This window comes from Dromaius novaehollandiae, chromosome W (assembly GCF_036370855.1).
Source record: "Dromaius novaehollandiae isolate bDroNov1 chromosome W, bDroNov1.hap1, whole genome shotgun sequence".
NCBI classification, from domain to species: Eukaryota; Metazoa; Chordata; class Aves; order Casuariiformes; family Dromaiidae; genus Dromaius; species Dromaius novaehollandiae.
The window spans coordinates 17010131-17032709 of NC_088130.1; the positions used below are offsets into that span (position 1 = coordinate 17010131).

General features: G+C 44.4%; 1 protein-coding gene across 1 annotated transcript; it reads right to left on the reverse strand.

Annotated features, from left to right (window-relative positions):
• Positions 1-665: 665 nt before the first annotated feature.
• Positions 666-21911, reverse strand: LOC112978751 (fructose-1,6-bisphosphatase isozyme 2). The gene is made up of 7 exons (XM_026092428.2): positions 21398-21911; positions 19066-19228; positions 18075-18167; positions 12304-12444; positions 10992-11129; positions 5352-5471; positions 666-1948 (listed from the first exon to the last, which is right to left on the reverse strand). The coding sequence occupies exons 1-7, from the start codon at positions 21568-21570 to the stop codon at positions 1754-1756; spliced, it is 1023 nt and encodes a 340-aa protein (XP_025948213.1). The 5' UTR covers positions 21571-21911; the 3' UTR covers positions 666-1753.
• Between the last annotated feature and the right edge of the window lie 668 nt (positions 21912-22579).

The window sequence follows — 22579 nt, forward strand, 5'->3', positions numbered from 1 at the left end:
AATCATCAACATCTACCAAAACTGCAGCTGGCTGTAAGGCTGGTTACCCAGCACTAGGTTCTCCACTAAAGGTGGTACAAGCAGAGGGAGAAAAAAACCTGGAGAAAGGCCAGCAGCTGGGATTATCGGCAAGTTTTGCACGTGTATTTTTGCTGGAAATGAAAGCTAGTTTGCTAGCTTTCACAGAGGGCACAATTACGTTCTCCGGCATGAGGCCGCCTTGGCCGTCCCTAAACGCTCCCAGTCTTTTCGGGTTCCTCTTTGGTCTCCGGGAGCGAAGCGTTGCCCGTGTTCGGCTGTTGACAGCCGAGGGGCGGCAGCACGTGACGAAGAGCAGAACAAACAAGCACGCGGTGTACTTGCGGATCCTGGCCTCCCGTCACTGTTACGGCCTGAGAGCGCGTCAGATAAAGACCGGTGGAAAGCGCAGTTTGATACCTGAAGCGGTGCTGAAATCACATCCTGACCCGTGGGATGACGATGACTATGGGTAAATACCTGCTCTGTGTGGTTCTGTCTGCCTTTATTCAGCCTGCTGCTTCTTCATGAGTAATACAACATGGTCGTAAGTTTTAAAAGCAACTATTTGAGGGCTGTTTTTTTTTTTTCCCCCCCAGGGGTATTTTTAACTCTTATCTATGTCCTAATCCAGTTCACAATGCAGTCTTAACGTCGTGTACAAGCACAGCCGGAGGCATGGAGCAGGGGCGAAAATGGGCAGCTGGGGTAGGAGCTGCTCAAGGCAAGACTGCTGCCAAAAGAAAAGTCCATGTGATGAGGGCTGCAAGAGACAGGAGGGCTATAAAGGGATCAGCTGTAATTCCAGTGGAAGCGACAGTATGCCGTATACTTAAAGTGACCTGAGCCTCAATTTTCACACTCTTAATGTAGTCGCACTTTTAATAATTTTCTTCTCATTGCTTAATAAACACAGGCTTGTTTCAGAGCTGATTCTACTACGATGAATGTGCTAAAATTAGCTAGGAAGCTAACCCTAGTATGTATAAAAGGGCGAGTTTAAATCTGAAGCGAGTGCCTTTCGAAGCAAAGGAAACCAGAGGCGTAGCAGCCGCTTTGTGGCAGTAGCTCATCTCCAGCTCCAGGGGACTATGGATAAACAGGAGATAGGGACGATCCGAGTGTCACATTCGGAGCAAGGTTTTATTGTAGCTTGTAGGTTACCTGCCTGTGAACCAGCTGTTTTCCCATTCACGTGAGAACCCAAATTGCCCAGCAAGGTTGCTGTATTTTCACCTTTATTAGTTGCCCAAGACAAATATAACTTGAAAACACCGCTTCAGACAGCGCAGGGCTTCTTATCTTGTCGGCCCTGAGAAGAGTGAAAGCACCTGCAATAAAACCTCTGGCAGCAAATCCAGTTAACGGCATTATAAATGTTGGCATGAAAATTTTCGGCCCCAGACGACTCCAGCAACTGCAGTGTCAGACGTCTGGCTTTAGATCAAATGCAGGGACTGACACAATCCACTCATTTTGTTAATGTCATAAAGTAAGTAGCTACTGCCACTGTTTCTACACTTACTTCGTAGAAACCATCATTAAAGAATTTTTAGACTTGTTTGCAAGGAGAAATGAAACTTTTTTTTTTCCAGCAGCCATTCTCACTATTTCTCATGTTCTCATTAAAAGGGCTCTCCACAGAGAGAAGGATGCTGAAATGCTCGCATCCACCAGCTTGAGCTGCACTGTTTTCCCAGCAGATAGATGAGCAAGGTCTGGTGTGGAAATGCCTTTAGCTGCTCTTTTGGTGTTTCTGTACACACGCGAGGTATTCCTGCACGTCGTCCGGAGAACCGAGAATAAGAGGGACCCTCTGGTGAAGAGCCTCGGGTTTCACATCCAGCACGGCCTCGGTCCCTGTAGTGGCCATGCCACCTGCCTGCTCGACGATGAAGGCCATGGGGTTGCACTCGTAGAGGAGTCGGAGCTGGAAGGAAAGAGGAAATGGGCGATTGCATTTGGGGAAATAAGACCAGAGAACTTACCAGCACTGAACCCTACTTTTGCGATTTTTGGCAAATTTCATGTCAAGCATCTACCCTTTTTTTCCCTTCTTCTCCTCCTCCCACCTCCCTTCACACCTTCTGCTCTGAAGACTAGCACACTGACCCCACATCCTCACCCCAGCGCCCCAGTTTGCAAGCTGCTGCATTGGTGTGTGGCATCAGCGAAGCTGTCTGTATTTTGTCAAAAATGTCAGAGTAGCTGCTGGGGCCGCAGTCGTCAGTGATATGGTTAAGCCAGGAACAGTAGCAATACTGGGGAAACAAAAGCCAGAGTCTCCTCTTGTGTACAGGCTTTATTTGTTATCTCAAAGCCTGGGGTAATTGTGTTGTTTGGTCAGGATATTTTGGAGTTTGCAATCCAATGCTCCCGGTCTCGAATTTCAGGTTGCAATTGCAGCTCTTCAGAAATGCAAATAGGCACTAGTGGCCTGCACTCGTGCAGACGGCAGCTCTGTTTGAAGAAGGAACTACAGTAATTATTGAAAGCAAATTTTCACTTTGAGTATGAAGGCAGTTGGACCCTGATATCTGTTCACATCGTTGGAAAAGTTAGCCTCTGTTATGCCTGTGCTCTAGTCAAATGCAAACTTATTTAGGACATTTGCCAAAAGCTTCTAAGTTTGAAAGGGTGCAGAGGGTACTGGTTGTTTTTTAACAGATGTTATTTCTGTAGATTTAGCTGAATGTTTCACTTGCATTTTTTGAGGTGCTGATGTACAACAATGGCGGTAGAAATCATGGAAAGGCTTTTCGTTTGTGCAAAAGCCAGGAAGTTTTCTGGGGAAAAAGGAAGTGTGCCAGAAGGCAACCGTCTACAGGGACAAGCAGATGGACTGGACAAAGGGCTTTACTGCCTGTCATTCCTCTGTCACCCCGTTTGTAATAAAACTGTGATATATTATGCACTTCAGCAGCACACACTGCCTCCATTCTGGTCTTTGAAGCGTGCTGAAATGCTCTTTCTGGTAGAGGAGTCCATGTGACGGGCACCGTGGAACCGACAGCCTTGCTGCTTCTCCTTAGAGCGTGGCAACGTCTGAACGGTCACGAGCCAGAAAGCCGCGGTGGTATCGCTGGGGAGCCACGTGCTGAGCTTCTTGCCACTTCACGGTGACTATGTGGCTGAAGGAAAGCATGGTTTTCCTGCCAGCAGCAATGAAATCTCGCTTAGGACTGGAACCTCCTGTCTTTTGATGGGCTTAACATTTCTAACGTAGCAGAGAACTGTTCATAAAAATATTACTTAGCATTTCCAATTTGAAGAGAGCATCTATAGGTTGGCTGGTTCTGCATTGCTTATTTCTGTGTAGTGAAGCAAAAAGATTGACTCATCATTTTATGCTCACTTTCTTTAACTTGTGGGAAGCAATCTACAGGCTAGGGACTACATGCATATCGTTTACATTTGCTCTAAAACTTTTGGATCAAATCCAGTCCCATTTGCTTCCTCTCAGTTCCTAAGTGCACAGACTGTCTTTCAGGGGAATGATCAGGGCGCCAGCCACAAAGCATCATCTTTCCAAAAAGAAGTTTGGGCAAAGTGATATCGATACAGCACTCCTATATGCTGCAGGCAACACAAGGTGGGAACTGGCGTCCTGATCCTTTGCTCCAGAAATCCATTAACCACTCCATATGTTTTCCTGTAAATAGTAGAAAGCCCCTGCTTCTGTTTTTGAATCAGCCTCAAAACACAGCATGGTCCTCTTTGCTCCAGACAGAATTTCTGTGGGCTCGTAAAAAAGCAGTGGATCCATTCAGCAATTTTGAGAGGTTAAGTACATTATCTTCACCTGCACCTGGACTCTGAGAAGGAAGGAAGGGTTTTGTCTTGTAATGACGGTGGAGTTCTGTTTCCTTCATTTCTCTCTCCTATGGCAGTGCAACGCACATCTAATGGCCAATGCAGGCTAACACGTGGAAATCTTGATTTATATAAAAATATTTGTACTTTGTACATTTGTTCTTTTTTCCTGTTTCTTATCTATAGTTTTTGACAATGGTTTAATGTAGATTTCCAAACAGAGTTTAACTTGAAGAGGGCAGTCAGCAAGTCCGCTTCTGTCACACACAGTAAATTCCTGCTGTCTCTTGTTCTGATACAGATGCCCACTATTTTCTGATACCCACCATTTAATGATTTTTTTTTCTTTTTTCTTTTTTTTTTTTGCTGGGATGCTATATCAAGTATTTAAACGAATTTGTCTGTAGAAACATAGACAACACTTCTGGAGTATTCTGAACACAGTTTTTCTCCTGTTCTCCTTACTTCCTGCATCTCCTGGATCTGCTGTTCTTCATATGACAAATACGTGCTGGCCTAGATGAACCAATACTCCTCTGTCCCTAAAGAACTGTACAGATCAGTATGTTCTGATACAACCATAGGAGATGGGGCAAGCAGATGTATGAGGGCAAACTCCTGCATATACCAGCCAAGGATATAAAAACATTTAAATAGGAGTCCTCAGGTATGGTATTGACCAGAAGAAGGTGTTGGAGGCAGCACAGCATGACCGTTCTGTAATGCACTGAGCCAGTCGCTTTCGAAGTGTGATCTGCAGGCTACTGGTGGTCCACCAATATAACCAATCTCTTGTAAAACACTTTCATTTAGAAGTTTGATGACAAGAGTGCCTGATGCCCCAGGAGAAAAACTGAGGTTGACTGTGGTCCATGGCCCAACACGTTCAGGGAGTCGCTGTTTGGCATTGCACTGCATTAAGTCGTACGGTATTTTGTACAGGGGAACATGCATTTCTCCGCATGGGAAAGCATAACCAACTTCCCAGAACACCAATCTCGGCATGTGTAAAACTCGCCTTCCACTGACAGAGATCTTTAGCCCAGTTAGCAGAAGCCTGTGTCTTCAGGGCTGGTGACGATAAGCCCAGTGTCCACTAGAAATGGGAGGTAGGCAGACTCAGTTGTCCAAACACTGGACAAGACCCTGTCTGGGGTTTCGAGTATCCCGCCTGGACTCCAGCTGCCAGTCCAAAGGGCAGAGGTCTCCTTCAGTTCAGTGTTGTATCTGCTAGCTGTGTGTAGGTATCTCAAATGGCTTCTGTGGCATGAAAAGGTTTCTATTTAGACAGTACATCAAGACCTTGGTTTCAGTGAATTACATTTGACTGATTTGTAAAATAAAAATACAAAATTTCTTGCCTTCAGAGGTATTGTAAATTGAATTGCTGACCATCATATCCATGAAAAATTTTCTCCAGGAATGGAAAATTATCTGTCTAGATATTTAAACTTTCCCTTTATGTTTCCTGGAAAAGCAGAGGTATTAGGTCAACCATGGAAAGAAGTCAAACGATTTACCTTTCCTTTAGGACTCTTCTGATTCGCTGGGTACATGAAAATCCCACCGTACATCAGTGTACGGTGAACATCAGCTACCATGGAGCCCACGTACCTGGCACCGTATGGGGAACTGCCATCCTGAAAAACATAAGGTAAAGCTTTAAATCTACCAGACTGGGCAGCTGGTAACACAACAAAATGCCATTTTGTTATAAACCAGGCATCAAAGTTGCTTAAATCAACTGCTGCTTATGGGACACTGTAAATGCCTAAACTAGCCTAAAATTTAGCTTTTTCTAAAATGTAGTGACTATGTATGAGATTGTGCACTTACTAATTTGAGTGCACAACAATATAGTGTCCATCTCCCAGTCTGTGAGCGAGCAAGGGCTGAAAAGAGTGAGCAAAAAGCTTCTTCCTGTGATCAGAGTAAGGTATCCGGCCGAGTGCTGATCCTCTGCTCACTCCTGAGTCATGGGGCGAGGGGGATAATGTCGCTCTGCTACAAGTCCGGACAGTTCCCAGAGGACCGTGGCTGTTTTCCGTCTAGCTTACCTGCCAAGCTGTGACACTGCTCAGAGCTTTCGTTTTGGATCTCTCTGCAAATGCAGTTTTTCTCGCTCTCAGCTTAGAAATTAATGTTTTTGAAGGAGATGTCATTTTAGGGAGAGCAGTCAGCAAAACATTTGCATCAGTCTCAGGGTTACTGATGATAAAAACAGTAAGGTGGAAAACGCAGAAGACGAGCGAGGCGACTTGAACAAATAGAAGTAGTATACACCGAATAAGCTCCAACAGGAGAAAAACATCACGTGAAGGGCTTTTCTGAAGAGGAAACACACAATAAAGCTATGAACTGAAGGAAAGCTCTTTGAAAGCTGGCATGCCAAAAAGTCTTTTAGGTCTTCTGACATCTTTCAGTCCCTCTTCAAGGAAGCAAAGGAGGAATCCTGGCCTTTCCCAGAAAACTACCAAAGGCTGGAGCTTCACGTACCTTTAATACTCTCTATATATTGTGTAGTGCAATGCTAACACTTTAAAGAGGGCTTCTGCATGCTTTTTTCCATCTGGATCAGTTGTCTAATAACAGGTGTCAGTGCTCTCTACAAACCTTGCCTTGTGCTGATACTGGTTTTGGATAAATACATAAAGAGAGAAATTGTGCAGCACTGCCAGCTCGGAGAATGAGGGAGTCACAAGTTAGGCCCCCAACAAAATCATGAGGTTAGCTGGGCAAAAAAAACAAATATGCAAGTTGGAGAGGGAAAAAATAGATTAAAAAAATGTCTTTCTATTTTGAAATCACTTTTTCGAACTGTTCTATGCAACTGTGGAGTTTTGGTATTTACTCTCTTTTGAAATGGGAACAGATCCTCGTGTAATTACACCATGTGACGCAATACAACGCTAAAGGAATTTGAGTCCTGAGAAAACCACTAAATATAAGGCTTGTGATTTTTATTACAGCTGGTAGTAAAATTGGAATAGGGAACTGTTCCGGCCTATGTAATCTTTGTTCAGCTGCACTTACGCTATTTCCCAAGCTGCTTTCTTCTTGTACAGATTAGAAGAACTGTTGAAAATTCAGAGGAAAACAGTAAAAAGCCTTGATGGATGAGACATGGCCTGGAGCTTTTATTTTTCTTTGTCTTGTTTAAACCTGGCCGTTGGTCACATTTTTTCCTGATAAAGCTAAGCAATACTTTCAAGTACTTGATTCCTTAATTCCCATGGCTTACCCTCAAATAATCACGTGTTTAGACGTCAAATGATAGCTCCTCCATCTCACAGCTGTTTGCACCTGTGACCTTGCAGCTGTAAAATCTGAGGCTAGAAAAAAACACCTTAAAGAGGGGCCAGAGAGAAGTTGGCAGTATTAGAAAAGATAATTTTCAGGGAAAGATATGATTATAACCTAAAATTGCTTTTAAAAATACAGTTAAAGGAAGAGCTCTCTTTTATGGTTTCAGAAGGTGATGAAGTAAGTCTTGAGAAAAGTTTGTTGAACCTGAATTTTGATGACAAGTGGGCCGTGGCACAGGCTGCTAAGGACTGCATTTATGACCCTATCAAATAAGAAGGCTGCGCTCCAGTGTCAAACTTGCCAAGCACGAGCTGCCCGGCTGAGCTGCCTATGTACAGCTCAAATGCAATTGGGATGTGCTGGGCTTCCCATCTGCGTGCAGGTCACTTATGCAGCTTATGTGTGCTCGGGCAGTGCTAACGTCAACTCAGTGAAAGGTCGTAGAGAATTGTAGTTGTCTCTTATTTGATAGAAATTCACCTGCTCAGCGTAGTGCTGAGACTGTGCTGAGAAAAATACAGACCAGAAATTGCTCCGTTCTGGTACAGAGATCACTTGAACCGCAGGCTGAAATCAATTTTTTTCGTTTGCCTTAGTGTCCAGCTACTTGCACAGGAGGAATGAACAGTCCCTTTAGTCTAGTCTGGTCCCTTTAGAAACTTCTTGTTTCTCCAGTAGAGCCACTTCTATGTTTTTTCTTACAGATGAGAAAGTTGATAGGTTTTGCATGTTTGCTGGCATGTTGCCCCGGCTTTCTTCTCAAGCAAAATAACAGGGCGTGAGTGCTAGGGAAATTCATCTCCAGTTCTCTCTAATGCCAAACTGTGTTTGCCCAGCAAGCATTTCGCACTGATTCAGCTGATGCTAATGAAAGAGCTGGAGAGCCTTGACGTTCCCATGGTCAGTATCCGTATTTTGAGTAAAGGTGTGGTTGCTCTTAGTCTTACTCTTTGTCCTGCTTTTCTTTACTTAACCTAAAGGAATGGAAGTGGCTCATAACATATAGGTCCTCTGATTTTTTTTTAGTTATTATTAATTTTTTTTCCTTCATGATAGGATGAAAGCCTCTTTCTCACCTCTTCTACTACTTTGTGTGACAGCTATGTTCTTCTACAAGAGAATAAGACCAGGTTTTTCTTGCATTACTATGACAACTAGGAGAGTAGGGGGAAAATATCCCTTTCCTACAGGCTACAACAGCAACTCCCTGCATCCCACCTTCAGTATGTACGGTTACAGTGACAAAAGCACAGTGCTTTTCTTAGCTTTTTCATGTCACTCGGGCACAGCTGGGCTGGCAGGAGAAGGCTTTCTGCTGTGTGTCCAGGTGCTGTTCCTGTGGCATTGCTATGACAGGCCCTTAACCAGGGGGTCTGCACTGCATGGCTCTCAGCCAACATGCTGCCATGAGACGATTTCTCTCGTGGCCAAAGAAAATTAAGCTAAAATGAAGTGGAATAGCAAAGTATGATGGTCCCCACGGTATGTTTGTTTGTTCTACCATTGATGAACCAGCACCAGCTGGAGACTGAGGCCCTGCACGCATTACTAGAAGAAGCTGTTACTTTGAAAGGGGTTAGAGGGAAATTTGTGCAGATGCAGTTTTTGCATCAGCAGTGCCTGTTATACGGACCATGCTGGAGAAGACAGGTTGCATGACAGGGAGCCTTGCAGCAGCAGCTTGTTCTTCAAGCTGGTGAAGCAGCAGGAGGTTCTGTGTTGCTCAACAAAAAAGTAGCTTTACTCTTTCCAGAAGAAATGGTTGCATCCAGACAAGTAGTTCCCACTGTGACCCACATGGCAATGGTAAGAGGCTTATAGCTGATCTGCAGAACAGTGTCCTCTTTCTAGGGCTTTCAATTCAAGTTTGATGCCTTAGGTGGATGGCGGTCCACAAGAAATTTTGAGGGTCAGCGTGGCTCTGTAGTCCAAACTATCTCATCCATGACACTGTCATTAGATAGCATGGGAAAATCTACGTGAGAGGTCAATCTGTTACATTTGGTGGTCAAGGACAGTGATACAGAACAAGGAATATGTTATGGGCATCATCATACTTTGCTTTTCTGCTCTATTTTTCTTTTCATTTTCCTGCGGCAATGTTAGAGAGCCATCTGAACAGCAGCATGTTGACCAAGAACTAGGAGACAGGGGAAATACGGATAGGATCAAGGAAGAAAAGAAAGGTATTGGAAAGTAACAAATACCTGAAATTAGAGCCTGCTCTGGCCTGCGCCAGGCTAACCAGTGCAGTAGTGCGCTGCTTGCTTTAGAGTGGCAAAAAAATCCGCTGACTAGAAGAGTCAGTGTAACAATGCTTTTCCGCAAATGAAGCACAAGTTTGAGATGAAATAGTGTTTGTAAATGAGGTTCTTCCTGCGTGTCCTGACCTAGGGATTTAGTGAATCACATGATAGAGCTGTCCTTGCAGAGCCTGTGGTGACATATTGCTGCCTGTCCAGTCTTGCCCCTAAGTGTTTGAAATCTCTGTTCACTCTTTTCTTGTTTGCCTAGTGTTGTTTATTTATTTAGGCTTTTTAAAACACCATATGGGTGGTTTGTAAAAACACAAGTAAATAAATCCAGTTTCAGCGCACAGTACTGAATATACAGCTCAGCATACTATGGACAGCATGAGAAGCCCAGAAGCTGTGTCCCGGCTGGGTTAGTTTTCGGGAAGCAGGAAGGCTGTGCAGGGGGCTTCCACGTCTCTCACAGCCTGGCGGAAAGCTCCCTTTGGAGTTTCAGAGCAGCTCACTGAGCATACGTAAGATGCCGTGAGGGGACACGCTCTATAGAGATGATCCAGAGTAACATGCACGAGAGCCTTTGCCCAGACATCAGCGTTGCAGCTCTAGTCAGTGCAGTAAGATCCCATTTACAGCTCAGAAGGAACTTTTCCCAGAAACATAGCTTAAACTCTGATTCATTGCCTTTTCCTTGTATAGCACCCTGAAGTTTTCTCCTGGATGCATCAGCTTTATATGTGCCCCATATAAGAAGTCTTAAAAACTAATAGCTTAAAAATAATTCTATGTCTTTTTTTATTTTAGCAGGAAGAGGACTGAAACCAGCTTCCTGGCTAAACTCAGTCCTGAGGGGTTACATCTCACCATGTTTTGCTGTGTCTTACTGGTCACACAGAGTCACACTTTCCAGCGAGCTTCTGGGTTTCCACACTGAAAGTTTGTGTTGTGTCCTTGTAGCATTGACCAGAGGCGGTACAGAGCTGCGCATCTCCATGGGGATGTTCATCAGACATAGAAAAATTTCAGCTTTGTCCCCTTGAAGGATGCGATATAATTTTCTTAACAATAGAAACGGTGAAGTTGTGTCTCCCACCCCCTTTTATTAACCGATGGGTTGTTTTGTGCTCCGTCAGGGGCAAGTAGGCAGTGCAAGGGTTATATTGCCTTTCTCAGATGTAAAAGTGTACAGGAAGAGGAAGGTTATTCTTCCCAGATCCCTGCAAACACCTTCTGAGCAGTAAATGGGATCCAGCCCCAGATGCGCAGCTGCACACAGGACTGAGTTGCATATTCAAATATGCAGATTTTGCTGGCACAGTTTCAGAGGTTTGTTGAAAAGCCTCATTCTTCATGTACAGCAGCTCTTCCTCTGCGTGACGATGGACTGGCTATGAATTTATTTACCAAAGTCGAAGCTGTGAAACACGTCAGGGCACTGGAAACTAACACATTAGCTGTGGAGCCAAAATGAACTAGATGGTACCAAAGGGTTGTGGGGGCTGAATTCAGCAAGACAGTCGCATGCGCTCCCTTCGGTCAGGGCTACACGGAGGGCAGCGTTCACCAGTGCACAGTGAATTGGGTCCAGAGCAACTATTTCCTTACCTCAGGGAATTTCTTCTTCTGTAAATATTCTGTCATTGCAGGGTCAAAATACTTGGCATAACCTTCGTTGAGACTGTAGGTCTTCCCTTTCTTCTTGATTTTGACATCTTTATCCACCAAAATAAATTCCCCAAGAGCCTACAGGAGAACAGCAGAGACCAGTTATGAGTTTTGTTGACTTTCCATAGCAGTTGCCACACTAGAGATTGCAGAAGCGCTAGCACAGCTTGGCTCTGTCAGCACTAGTCTTGTGTATAACTTCACAGTATTTCAAACAGATCAAAAATCACAGAATCAGTGTTAAGTTCAGGAAAACTTGCTGTATTGATAATATAAACAAAAAGCAGTTCAACTGTAATTGTTAGCCTATTGAATGAGGACCAGTCAACCTCAAAAGTTGATGGACTCTGGATCCCATCCTCATGGTGTCCACAAATCATGAGGTTACAAATTAAGATGTTACACTGCCCTGTGATTTTTTTGAACTCTTCTTTCTTGCCTTATTGTATTTTAAAGTGACTAAAGTGGCCAGCTCCCCCCAGAAGCTGCTGTCCAGAGTTTGAATGAAACTTCCACCTTTGAGGGAACGATCCCTTTACTAAGGTTATTGATAAAGCGAAGGTGGAGTTTCAAAAACAAGCCATGCTTTGATTAAACAGAATTTCTATATTATTGCCTAAATCTAATGCTGGTGTCTCACAGGAGCAGTCTCCACCCATTCACTCAATAACTCTTGTGGGGTTTCTAGGCTGGGTGTTAAGGGACAATGTATGTCTGATTGCATGGGCACAACTCTGCTTTTGCAAATTGGGTATGCAAGTTGGAGCACTTAGCCATAAAACTAAATTGCACTCGGGAAATCAGACACGTCCGTGCATGAACTGTATCGACCGATGGTCCTCACCCTGATCTGCCCACTGAACAAGCTGAGGTTCTTTTACAAACAGAAAAAGCAAAACCAGAAAAGCAGGAGTCCTTTAAGGGAAGGCAAAGACACTGTTTAGACTAGATTTTTCTTAAGTGTTTCCATGTGGGACCCAGCAGTCTGGTTTGCATGAATGGGGTGTCAAATGCTGTTTAACTTACTCTTGTTCACTGAATAGGAAACAAAAACAAAAAACAAGTATTGCAGCCAACATGCACATGTATTATTGAGTACTAGTAAGATGCAGGTGGGCTGCTACCAGAGGTGGGTGAGAGGAGAACAGCATAGATTGTCTCAAATTCAGAGACGAGGAGCAACAAAAAAGAGTAGACCCAAGTAGAGAAGTTATAAAGGGTGATAGCAATGTCATTAACGCCGTGATTGTACCGGATCGAGCATGAAGCAGTCCACTCCTTGCCCCGTGGAGAGGGCCACCAGGGTAGCGCTGCCGTACAGGGCATATCCTGCAGCAACAATATTGCGTCCGGGCTGCAAAGCATCTTTCTCGGAGGGCTCGTCTTTTGTTTCCTGAGGAAAGAGTGCATTTCAGTAATAGACACTTGGAGCAGATTTCCTTCGTGTGTCAGCCTAGGCCTTTGAAACCATCAAAACAGAGGTGGTTCCCACTAGTTCAGGACAAGTTTGGTACAAGCATACGCGCACGCTGGGACAGGATGGTGGGAGTCGTGCGGTCCATATGATACATGCAACAAAGCTGATACCTTAGCATTACCGCTTAGCATATTAATTCAAGAGCATCAGAAATCTGAGACAGCAAACAGGTATTAACTTTTCTGTAAACTTCAACACGAGCTATCTTACTGATGCCCTTTACAGGGGTAACTGTGAGGGAGAACGCAGTAATCAACATTTCCTGCCTTACAGACAGATTGTTTCCAGTAACAGAGTAAAAGGGTAGATGATGCAGCATGCTGGAATGAAAATTGTGCGTAGGTCTCTGCTGGTAACTGAGGTGTGATAAATGTGCACACACACCTGATGTATGTATCTGGGTATATAGTGTGTGCGCGTGCACAGCTATGCCTGTATCAGTTCATATATAACTTTCGCATATCATTTTACTTAAGCTTTTTAATTTGTATCGATTTCCAGCACTCATTCCTATTTGATACTCTGGTTATCACTGAACAAGAATAGCCTAAGCAGACCTTATATATTAATATAAAAGTATTTCCAGCCAGCTCTCAAGTGTGCCTCAGCCACCAGAGGGGTTGACTGGTGGGATGAGAAAGAAGAAGAGCCTAGAGTACTTGGGAATACAGACTCCAGCCTGTACTTCCTGGGCAGGTTGTTTAAACTCTTGTTTGTTTGTTTGTTTTTGTTTTTTTCCTTAAGCCAACTACAAAGTGGGTAGGGAATGCTTGATATTAATGTCTAATAATTAATCTAAAAAAAGTTGTCGGTTGTGGTGGATTTTCTGCATGTCTGATGCTGGTTTATTAGGAACTAAAATGAGAAGTCCTTTGGTCCCTGTCTCAATGCACTGGTTTATCATTTAATTATTTCAAGCTCAGATAATTTCTCAGTGATGCATGGACTTAATTAGACTGAGTAGCAGCTGGGTAGAAATCTCAGGTCAATCCAAAAGTATCTGGTTTAAAACAAAACCAAAATCACTAGAGGCTGTTTGTGTAGGAAATCAAATATTAGATTAAGATTGAGTAAATTCTTTTAAAAATCAAGAATACTTTCCACGGAATTTTTCCACAGGAAGATAAAAACCCTGAAACAAATCGACAAAATCTCAGCTGTGGCCGGGGGGCAAGGAGGTCCCAGGGTGCCCAGCAGGGCCCCGGCAAGGCGCAAGGCCGGGGACATCGGGGGGATCAGGTTCATCCTCGTATGCCAGCTCCTAGAGGAAAGCAGAGGCGTGGGATGCCAAAACTACATCTTTCATGACATGTGCAGGCGGTAGTTCCGCATCAAAATGTTTTCACCTTCAGCAGAAAGATTATGATTGAAAGCATTTGTTGCTTTAGGTTTCAGAGGGTTTTTTCTTTTCCTGTATTTTGCTCAAAGCTCCCTCGCACCCACGTTATTTTGCTAAATTTTTCTGTGGAGGAAATCCGTTTTTTTTCAGCTTGCCACGGGGACTGAAATATAGCATGTGCAAATACATCTGCTATGTAGTCTCTTAGAATCACTCTATGTCAAGCTGCTTATTCAGGAAGGTTATAATACATGTAATAAAGGCAGACTAGTTAAAGTACCCATTTGTGTATACCAGAAGTTTGAATATTGACTATCAGTTCTCTGCTAAACAATCCTTTTCAAAATCAGCTATTACACTTCACGTAGTATTTTTTTCTTTTAAAAATGCATCCCCATGGCATATGCATCTCAACATCAAAAGCAATAAAGCAGACTCTTATTTGCAATATTAAATGCAGAATTAAGCATACATTTACAAAACTAATTGCAAACATATTTCGATTTTTCTAGCTTTCTGTATGTTTTCCTAATTAAAAACAATGCTGCTTTAATTTTGTATAAATATAATAAAGAGGTTTGTTTTGTAGGACTTAAGTGTTTATATACAGTGTATGTAGCTAGAGGTTACATCTGATGTTGTTTTAAAACACATTTTTCTGAGATGAGCTTTTCAGTTCTATCACTTGAATGCTTTTCCTCTCTATGTTTATATGCTGAGAAACTATAGATTTATTGACTATTCTGAAAAAAAACAAAGGAACTTCTCTCTTGGAAGAGGGACATTTGCCCAGAATTCACTTGTTTTTCAGTCCTTAGCTGCAACTGTGTTTTGAAGAGCCACCTTCCAAATGGAAGGTAAAAAGTTCAGCCTCAAGCAAATTTTTGCAGAGCTTGTTGGAGTGTAAAAAAGCTAAAGATCAGCTGATGTTTCACTGTTAACACTGTGGTAGTTATGTCCTGCCAAGTGCTGTGTAATACAAAACGAACCAGAGAATTAAGCTGGACAGTAAACTCAGATAGCTGCTGAATATTTTCACTTCTTTCTGGTGTACAGATGGAATTTCCTTTCTGTTACATGTTGGCTGGGAGATGGAGATAGTGAGAGCTCTTTATGCAGATCTTCGAAGTAGTCTTTGGACTGTAAGGGCTGTGCAGATTGAAGGTTCAAGCTCTGACAAAGTTACTTCAGCGCTTTGTGGCTGGGAAGCAGATGAAATAGGGTCCACGGAGTCTGGTACCCTCAGGTGATACCTGAGTTTGAAAATTTTTGCATGTATGATTTGCCTACATCACCCTGGGACTTCTCAGCACTGGGAGTAGCTCTGGCAGGTCTTGGTTTCCAAGTCTCTGTTCTTATCACGTATTTCATGTTCTGACTCCTTATACCTTCTCTGCAGGGACAACATGGTATTTCCTATGGCAAGGATGGGGGGGGAGGAGAAAATACATCTGGGAATCTGGGCAAAGTTAAAAATAAAGAAACAAAGCAAAGCTGCAGTCATAGCACATAGATGGAGTGTGAATTGTGCATTGTAGGTTCATCTCAGCAGGGTAAAGAACGGGGAAGAATCCAGGCCAAAAAAAAATACTTATTATCCCCACAAGCCTGACACTCCACCAACTGAGAGCATCCCACCAGGCGGTGACTGTCAAGGTGCTGAGGACCCCCTCGCACCAGTCTCAGCAGATCTCCTTCTTAGCCCCGCTATACGGACCCACAGGGTTTGTAACCATCCTGCCCATCCTTCAGGAGGAAAAAGGCAGGTGGAAAATGAAATAAACCTAAGATGGCATTTATTTCCTGGTGGTTCTCCTAAGAAACTGATACAGGGGTCTTCTGGCAGGAGGTGAGGATACCTGAGGCTGTGGTGGTGGTCCTGGCTAGAGATCAGGAGCAGCGACAGAGAACCATATTAAGGTTTGAAATGTATTGACAGAGTCTCGTCTTCACAGGAAAGTGTTGACTTTCTTCTTCCTGAAGTGAAGCCAATATTTCAGTTCTGGAGTGTGTGCCTTTGGGAATGAAATTAAGGCACTGGCATGGTGAGAAAATCAGCCAGGCGAACGTCTAAGAATTGGAAGGTACCAAATAGCAGACAGGTGCTGAGAATGACCCTCTGGGAGTAGACTTATTCTAGCTTTTCCAAAATGAGGGTCTTGCAGTTTAAATGGCTTGAAATAAATTTATATTTTCTTTCTTAAAGCATTTTCATCCACTGGGATAAATATGTCACTTTTGTTCCTTTCACGCTACCATACAGCAACAATTATTAAAGCTCCTATTATTATTTGTTTATTTTAAAGGGTTTGAAGTTAAAAGTTAATACTTTTGCTATGAAATATCTTATGCGAGAGGAAGGCATATTAATATATACTTTGGAATTAGCATTTTAATGAGAAGAATTATCCAAGTGAAAGTCTGAATGCAACATTGCTTCTGTCTTTACAGGGGAAATCGATAAGCTATTCCTGTAATTAAAAAACTGTGCTTCACCCTAGCGGCACTGTTTTCATTTGGGTATGAAGAATTTGTACTAAGCAATGTAAATATCTCTTTACGAAGAACTGAAGTATATTCACCCACATGAAAAGCAATAACTTAGAAACAGTGTTTACAATGAATATATTAAGGTATATTAGAACAGCAATTACGGAAAATTTAGAAAATGAATGGAAAACGTCAGTGTTTGAAACAACATGAATTATCTGGGAAATGTTAGTATTCTGAAGCAAAATCCTAGGGAAGGCTAGGAAGTCCATAGCCTTCGCATGAATTGACAAGTGAGTTAAAGATTATGGAGAAGTCTAATCTGTATTTCAATGCGCGAAGTTACATGAATCACACTGACCACTTGCCTCTGGAGTTACGTGGAGTAAACTAAACACAACACCTCTCCTTCCAGGCAAAAAGCTACTGTTTAATATTTGTAATGCATCATGCTTACTGTCTTTAGGCAATAGCTGTGTTGTCTGCTATACTTATGTTAAATGTAGGGAGGTGAGTAGTCTTTCAGGCTCTATTTCTAGGGTTAAAGGGGCGAGAGCCCCATTTCTGGCTACAAGGGCACGTGGCACGGCCTGCAGCTCCGCTCTCTTCTCTGCAGAAACCCAGGCAGCGGATCTGCTCTTCCCACGAGCCGTCCCCCGGCAGTGTCCTGGAGAGAGCTGGCCTGTCTGCGTGACCCTGCGACAGGGGCTCGTGCTGAAAATTAATTTCTGTTGGCAGGCAGCCACTGGGTTTGTGCTGTCACCCTGCTCGGCCTGAGCCATGACTCTGCCTGGTTTACCAGTGGACATGTTCTCACTGGTGATGACTGGAATAGCACCTACCTTAAATGTGAAAAATCATGACTGGCTTGGAAGTGACGGGTTAAAAGATAAGGGAGGGCCTTGCAAAGTTATCCTCGTGCTTTGAGATGCAGCGACTGAGTTTGCAAGCCTTTATTTGCAGCCACGAGGGCTGTGAAAGTTACCTCAAAAAAAAAAAAAAAAAAAAAAACCAAAAAAACCCCAGGTTCTCCCGCAGTCATATGACTGCAAACACAGGCTTTAGGAAAAACACCAGCTGCTGGGAGATTAGCAGTCAAATCACAAGACTTGGCACGACTATTAACAGCTGTTAATGATTGTTAATTGGCTGCAGAGCAGTGGTGCCAGCAGGGACCACTTCTCGCCATCCTTAGGTGGCCTCCATCACTGCCATGTGCATAAGTGTGCGTGGGGAGGCCACTGCTCTGGTAGCTGCGATGTGGTCCGGGCAGCGAGCTGCAGCCTCAGCCCTGCTCAGTGTCAGGGAAGACAAATAATGTAATTAGTAGCCATGGTGGAAACCAGAGCTCTAGGTCACCTGGCAGGTTTGGCTCCATGCCACAACATCCCTCAGCTCTCCTGCAGTGAGTAAAACATGACTGAAGTAGCTAACCAGCTGCCCAAAGGCGAGAGGGGGTTACTGAAGCGCCTGTGCGTCTCGAGGAAGGAAGTGCCAGCAATTTCCCAGGGCTGAGTGTCCACTTCCAGGAATCCAGGAAGCTCTTTAGCGCCGGTGGCTCACAAGTGTTGTCTCGTCTGCCCTTTCTAAAGCTCTCCCGAGCCCAAAGGTGCTTAACATTAAGGGCCTAGGAAAGAAACTAGGCAAGCTAATATACCCAGAACAGTTTGTTTTCACCGAGTGCATCGTGCCTCGTGTGTTTTGTTCATCGTCTTACCTTTTTGTAGATAGCAAATATTGTTCCTATTGGTGCCAAGCAATCTATGTTGGATGAGCCATCGAGGGGATCAAAGCATACCACGTATTTCCCCTGAAACAGAGGTAGCAAGGAAAGGATTAAGTGATATGTTGACTTGCAGTATTATTTCCCTTTACTTGGTACACTCCATGTTTTTATGCCTGCGCTCAGCTTCCCGCGTGCCCTCGATGGAGCTCCTCCAGGAAGGCGGCACTTCTGGCCCAGCAGCGAGCTGCCCTTTGCCCACTGGGCCGGCCACCGAAATCCGAGAGGGCCTGCTCCCGCTCAGCACGAAATCGGGTGACAGAGAGGAGCAGTCCTCTGCTTCCAAGCAACACGAGAAACAGCTCGGAAGCGAAAGGAGTCATTCTGAAGGGAGCAGCTTGCTTTAGTAAATGGGTTTTCTTACATTTTATTCCGAACCAAAGGGTTTTCCTACAATGTGAGATACGAGGGTGAGAAGGAAGAGCGAAACGGTCTTGGGGAAAGCTAGGGTAGGTCAGCGTGAGCACCGTCTCCGTGCACTAGGATCCCCTCCTGGGGGGGCCCGCTGAAGCAGTCACGTGTTTCCTCTGGACATACAATTTAAAGCCCGGTTCTGCCAGACCGTCATCTGGTTTTATCCTGCCTAAATAATAACACGATCCAAAACAGCTACACTAATGGTCAGGGAATGTAATAGTACGCTTAAACCTGGCAACCGAGATGTGTTTACAAGCTCCAGAATTATTATTCCCCCACCCCTTCAAGAAAGTTCAGTAATAATTTCCCCCCCAACGGCTCCTTGAGCTGTTGAGCTCGTGCCTCCACCACAGTTAATCTTCAAAGCAACAAAATAATCCTGCAAATGTGCTGAACGCCCCTAGGAAGAGCTGGTTTTGGGGCCAGGTCCGGGGTTCATACTTGAAACGAGAGTACCACCTGCTGCCGCCCGAGCCGAAAGCCCCCCGTGGGCAGAGGCTGCACGGACCTGCTTGTCTCTGGGGGTGATGATGGCCTCCTTGTTCTCCTCCGTGACCAGGACGCAGGTGCTGTAGGAGGACTGGAGCATATTGATCACCAGGGAGTTGGATAGCACATCCAGCTTCTTCACTTCGTCGCCGGTCACGTTCATGGTGCCAGCGATGCCAAACCTGGAGAAAAGCAAAAACATTAAGAAACCTGAAGCACTGAGGAGAGCCATTAGAGTTTTTAAGGAAAAAAAGAAAAAGTCAGGATGGCGCCTTCCTGCTCATCTTTCCACACGTCTAACTTTTGGATTCAAACTGTCAAGGTTCGTTAGGAGATGGTAGTCACTGTTAGAAAATAAAAGTGGCCATGAGAAAGAACAAAAGTGGTGGCATCATTTCTGGGATCTACCATGGTCCTTTTGGTCCAGCTGGGATCTCCCCCAACCTCTTCCCAGGAGCAGGCACCCGCCTTCCCCGGCAGCCCTGTGTGTGCCTGCTGTCGGCTCCTGGCAGAGGAGGTCCAGCCAGCAGCACCTTTGAGGAAGGAGAAAGGTAGTTTTCTGCCACTGGCACAGCTCGTACAGCTGTTCAGTGCTTTGCGATAGTCCGTTAATTCTTGTCCTGTAGGTCCCCGGCTGCCCAAAAATCAGGAGCTTGAAAGACACCTCTGAATAATTCCCCATTCTGAAATGTATCTCAGAATCGAGATCTGTTTGTTTTGTGCCGTGACAGTGGACTGTGTTGGGCTGATGCCAATGGCTGATGCCATTTTATACCCACAGTTTTAATAATATAGTAATATACCCATATAGAGAGAGTAATATATATATTTCTGATATTTTGCAGTTCAGGAACTTCAGTTTTGAGCTAGTGTGCATGGTTCAGGCCTGTTGGAAGTGTAAGGAATCAAATAGGGAATAGATACTTGGCATAATTCATTATGGAGGGGAGGAGAGGACAACTAATTAATTTCTATAGTGTTGGTTGAGATGGAAGGGGTAAGATCTTTTTTCTCACTCAAAGCTGCCTGAACTTTTCAGAAGTACCTAATGTTTTGGGTACTTCCATTTTGGCATGGCAAGTTTGAGACATGTGAAGGGAACTGGATTTTCAAGGAGTGCTGAGCACCCATTCTCTAGGCAGCATGTTTCCAGGCAGGTTCCCAAATTAAACTTTTATAGCTTGAAGCTGCTGCCTCTGGCTCTACTACTGTTTTTTGTTTTGTTTTTTTAACATAAGCAAGGCTCATGTTCTCACTGCGCATCACGCCCCACACTTGTAAAAGTGGGGGTGATAGTGCTGATTTAATTTGATCATTGAGGTCTTTGACCAAATATTCAACAGAATTGCAAAAAAAAAAATAACCAACCCAGGTGCCATACATTTTGGTGTTTCCATAGCTAAAAAAGGAACGAATTGTCTTCCTACACAGATATAGCCCATCTGCATATATGTGTGGGGCATGTGTATGTGTGTGTATAGATGTGTATTTATATATATATTTTTTTCTATATATACAAATACATAAACACAATCATATATTTCAATACATAAACCAAAACATGTATATCTTAAATATACAGTTTTATTAGTGATTTCTAGTCCTCTGAGCTGCTCCTTATAGTTCACCATTAAAAAGTTTGCATTGATGTCTTATCCGACTGGCTGCGTGAAGTTGAGCCAACCAGCTCAACTCATTCCAGGTTTTGCTAGGCCAGTTCTTTGATTGCATTTTCTGACCTGCTAGATGTCAAATTACTGTGTTTGCTTTTCATATTGGGCCTTTTGAGTCTTCCCATCTGTAGCCCTGACAGCACTCGGGGGAGGAGGGGGAGAACGTACTCGGGAATGCATATGGCATTTCTCGTAGGGCTGCTGCTTTACACCGTGACTCCTGCTGCCACCAGGGATCTGGCCTTCCCAAGAAGAGAAGGCGAGCCCTGGTTTGCACAGCTCCGGCACTGTGCTTCCAGGTTAGGAGAAAAGATGACAACGTGACACTCTGTAAATTCACAAGAGATTTAGAAATACAGCAATAACAACATTTGCAAGAGATAATGAGGCGACTAGTAGTGCATTGAAGTTCTGCCTCAAGTTTGAAGACTGAAACATTACACAGCAGCAATTAGTCTAAATGGCCACCTTGATATTAAAGTGCTCCAGAAAAGCAGATCTCCCATTTCCCACTCTTGATAATCCACGCTCTGCCTTCATGCCTACAGTCACTTGGCTTAAGAAAGACACTTGTATTTATGAATCCCTGCCCTTTTCTCTGTGCAAGCAGTGTTCCTCTACCTGCTCTTCCTCCTCCTCCTCCTCCTCCTCCTCCCCGTATTTCTAAGTCGGACTCACATTTGGGCAAGGCCTGCCTTCCTGACTGCGGAGGAGATAGCCTTTATGGCCGTCAGCATGGAGTTGAGCAGCTGCGTCAGCTCCCCCGTAGCTCCTTTCACTCGGCGCCCCTTTTCCATAACAAATCGCGTGAGCGTCAGCATATCCGTTTCGAAGGGGGTTTTGTCGGACATTTTCGCTGGGTACCCAAGTTCTCCTCTTCTCACCCACACAGGTCGCTTCCTTGCCGTGCCGTGCTCCCAAATAGCTCTTTTATTTTAAGGAGAAGCTGTTGGCTCTGTTGCTGATGCGAGTTTATTAAAATGTCCCCGAGACCACGTGGCTGAGTGCTCAGAATAGCTGTGCCTGGCCCTGCTCCTCTGGGGACGCCGCAAAGCCGCCCGAGACGGCGAATACCGCCTCCCAGCCGCCCTCCCCAGGTGGCACAGCTAGTGATGTGTGCGCCTGATTGTGTATCGGAATTGCGCTTTGAGACAGTTCCTGCCACCAGCGCTGCGGCTCCGCCGGCAAAGCTCCTGCCCTCGGTCCCCACGGTCTCCTGTGGACCCTTCCCCTTCCGGCCTCCTCCGTGGACGCTGAGCGTGGGGGTCTCCGAGGCGCGTGGCACCTCTCAGGGGAATCGATAGACGCAGCAGGGTGGCTGCTTGGGCAGGTTACGGGTGCTTTGGGCTGAGCGTCGGGCTTAAATCACTGCCTGTCTCTGAACCGGGAGTACTTAACCACCCAACCGTTGTGTGGGGGTTAACTCATCATGTATGGAAAATGCTTCAGCCAGGGCTAGGTCTTGTCTATGCTGGAGATTTTTTGCATGATAAGTTTACAAAAGGAGGACATTGAGCATCTAGACATGCATTTATTAAAAGTGTTTTATGTTGCCGGTCAGTCTCCTACAATCACATTTTAATGACTTTCATGCCCAGTCTGCGCTACTTGTAATATTATAGTGCTTGTATAAATGAGAAGCACTAGTGAGCTATGGCTTGATTGCTTACTAAGTAATTATCTCTTCAATAACTTACAAATGAAGTCTATCTGATTTAAGCATATCTGTGTCATAACTCACAAAATGAAATTTTAAGGCAGCTTTGTTACAGTGGTGCAACATCTAAGTATAGGTATGTCTTATTTTGCAATTATGCTGCATATAATTCTCCCATCCTTTCCCTTACAAGCAACATATTT

What these genes read in the sequence shown, in the direction of transcription:
- LOC112978751 (XM_026092428.2), bottom strand. Translation starts at nt 21,570, where the DNA reads ATGTCCGACAAAACCCCCTTCGAAACGGATATGCTGACGCTCACGCGA. An exon ending in TCACCCCCAGAGACAAGCAG is followed by an intron (nt 18,168 to 19,065) that starts GTCCGTGCAGCC and finishes CCTCTGTTTCAG; the next exon opens with GGGAAATACGTGGTATGCTT. An exon ending in AGAAGAAGAAATTCCCTGAG is followed by an intron (nt 5,472 to 10,991) that starts GTAAGGAAATAG and finishes TATGTTTTTCAG; the next exon opens with GATGGCAGTTCCCCATACGG.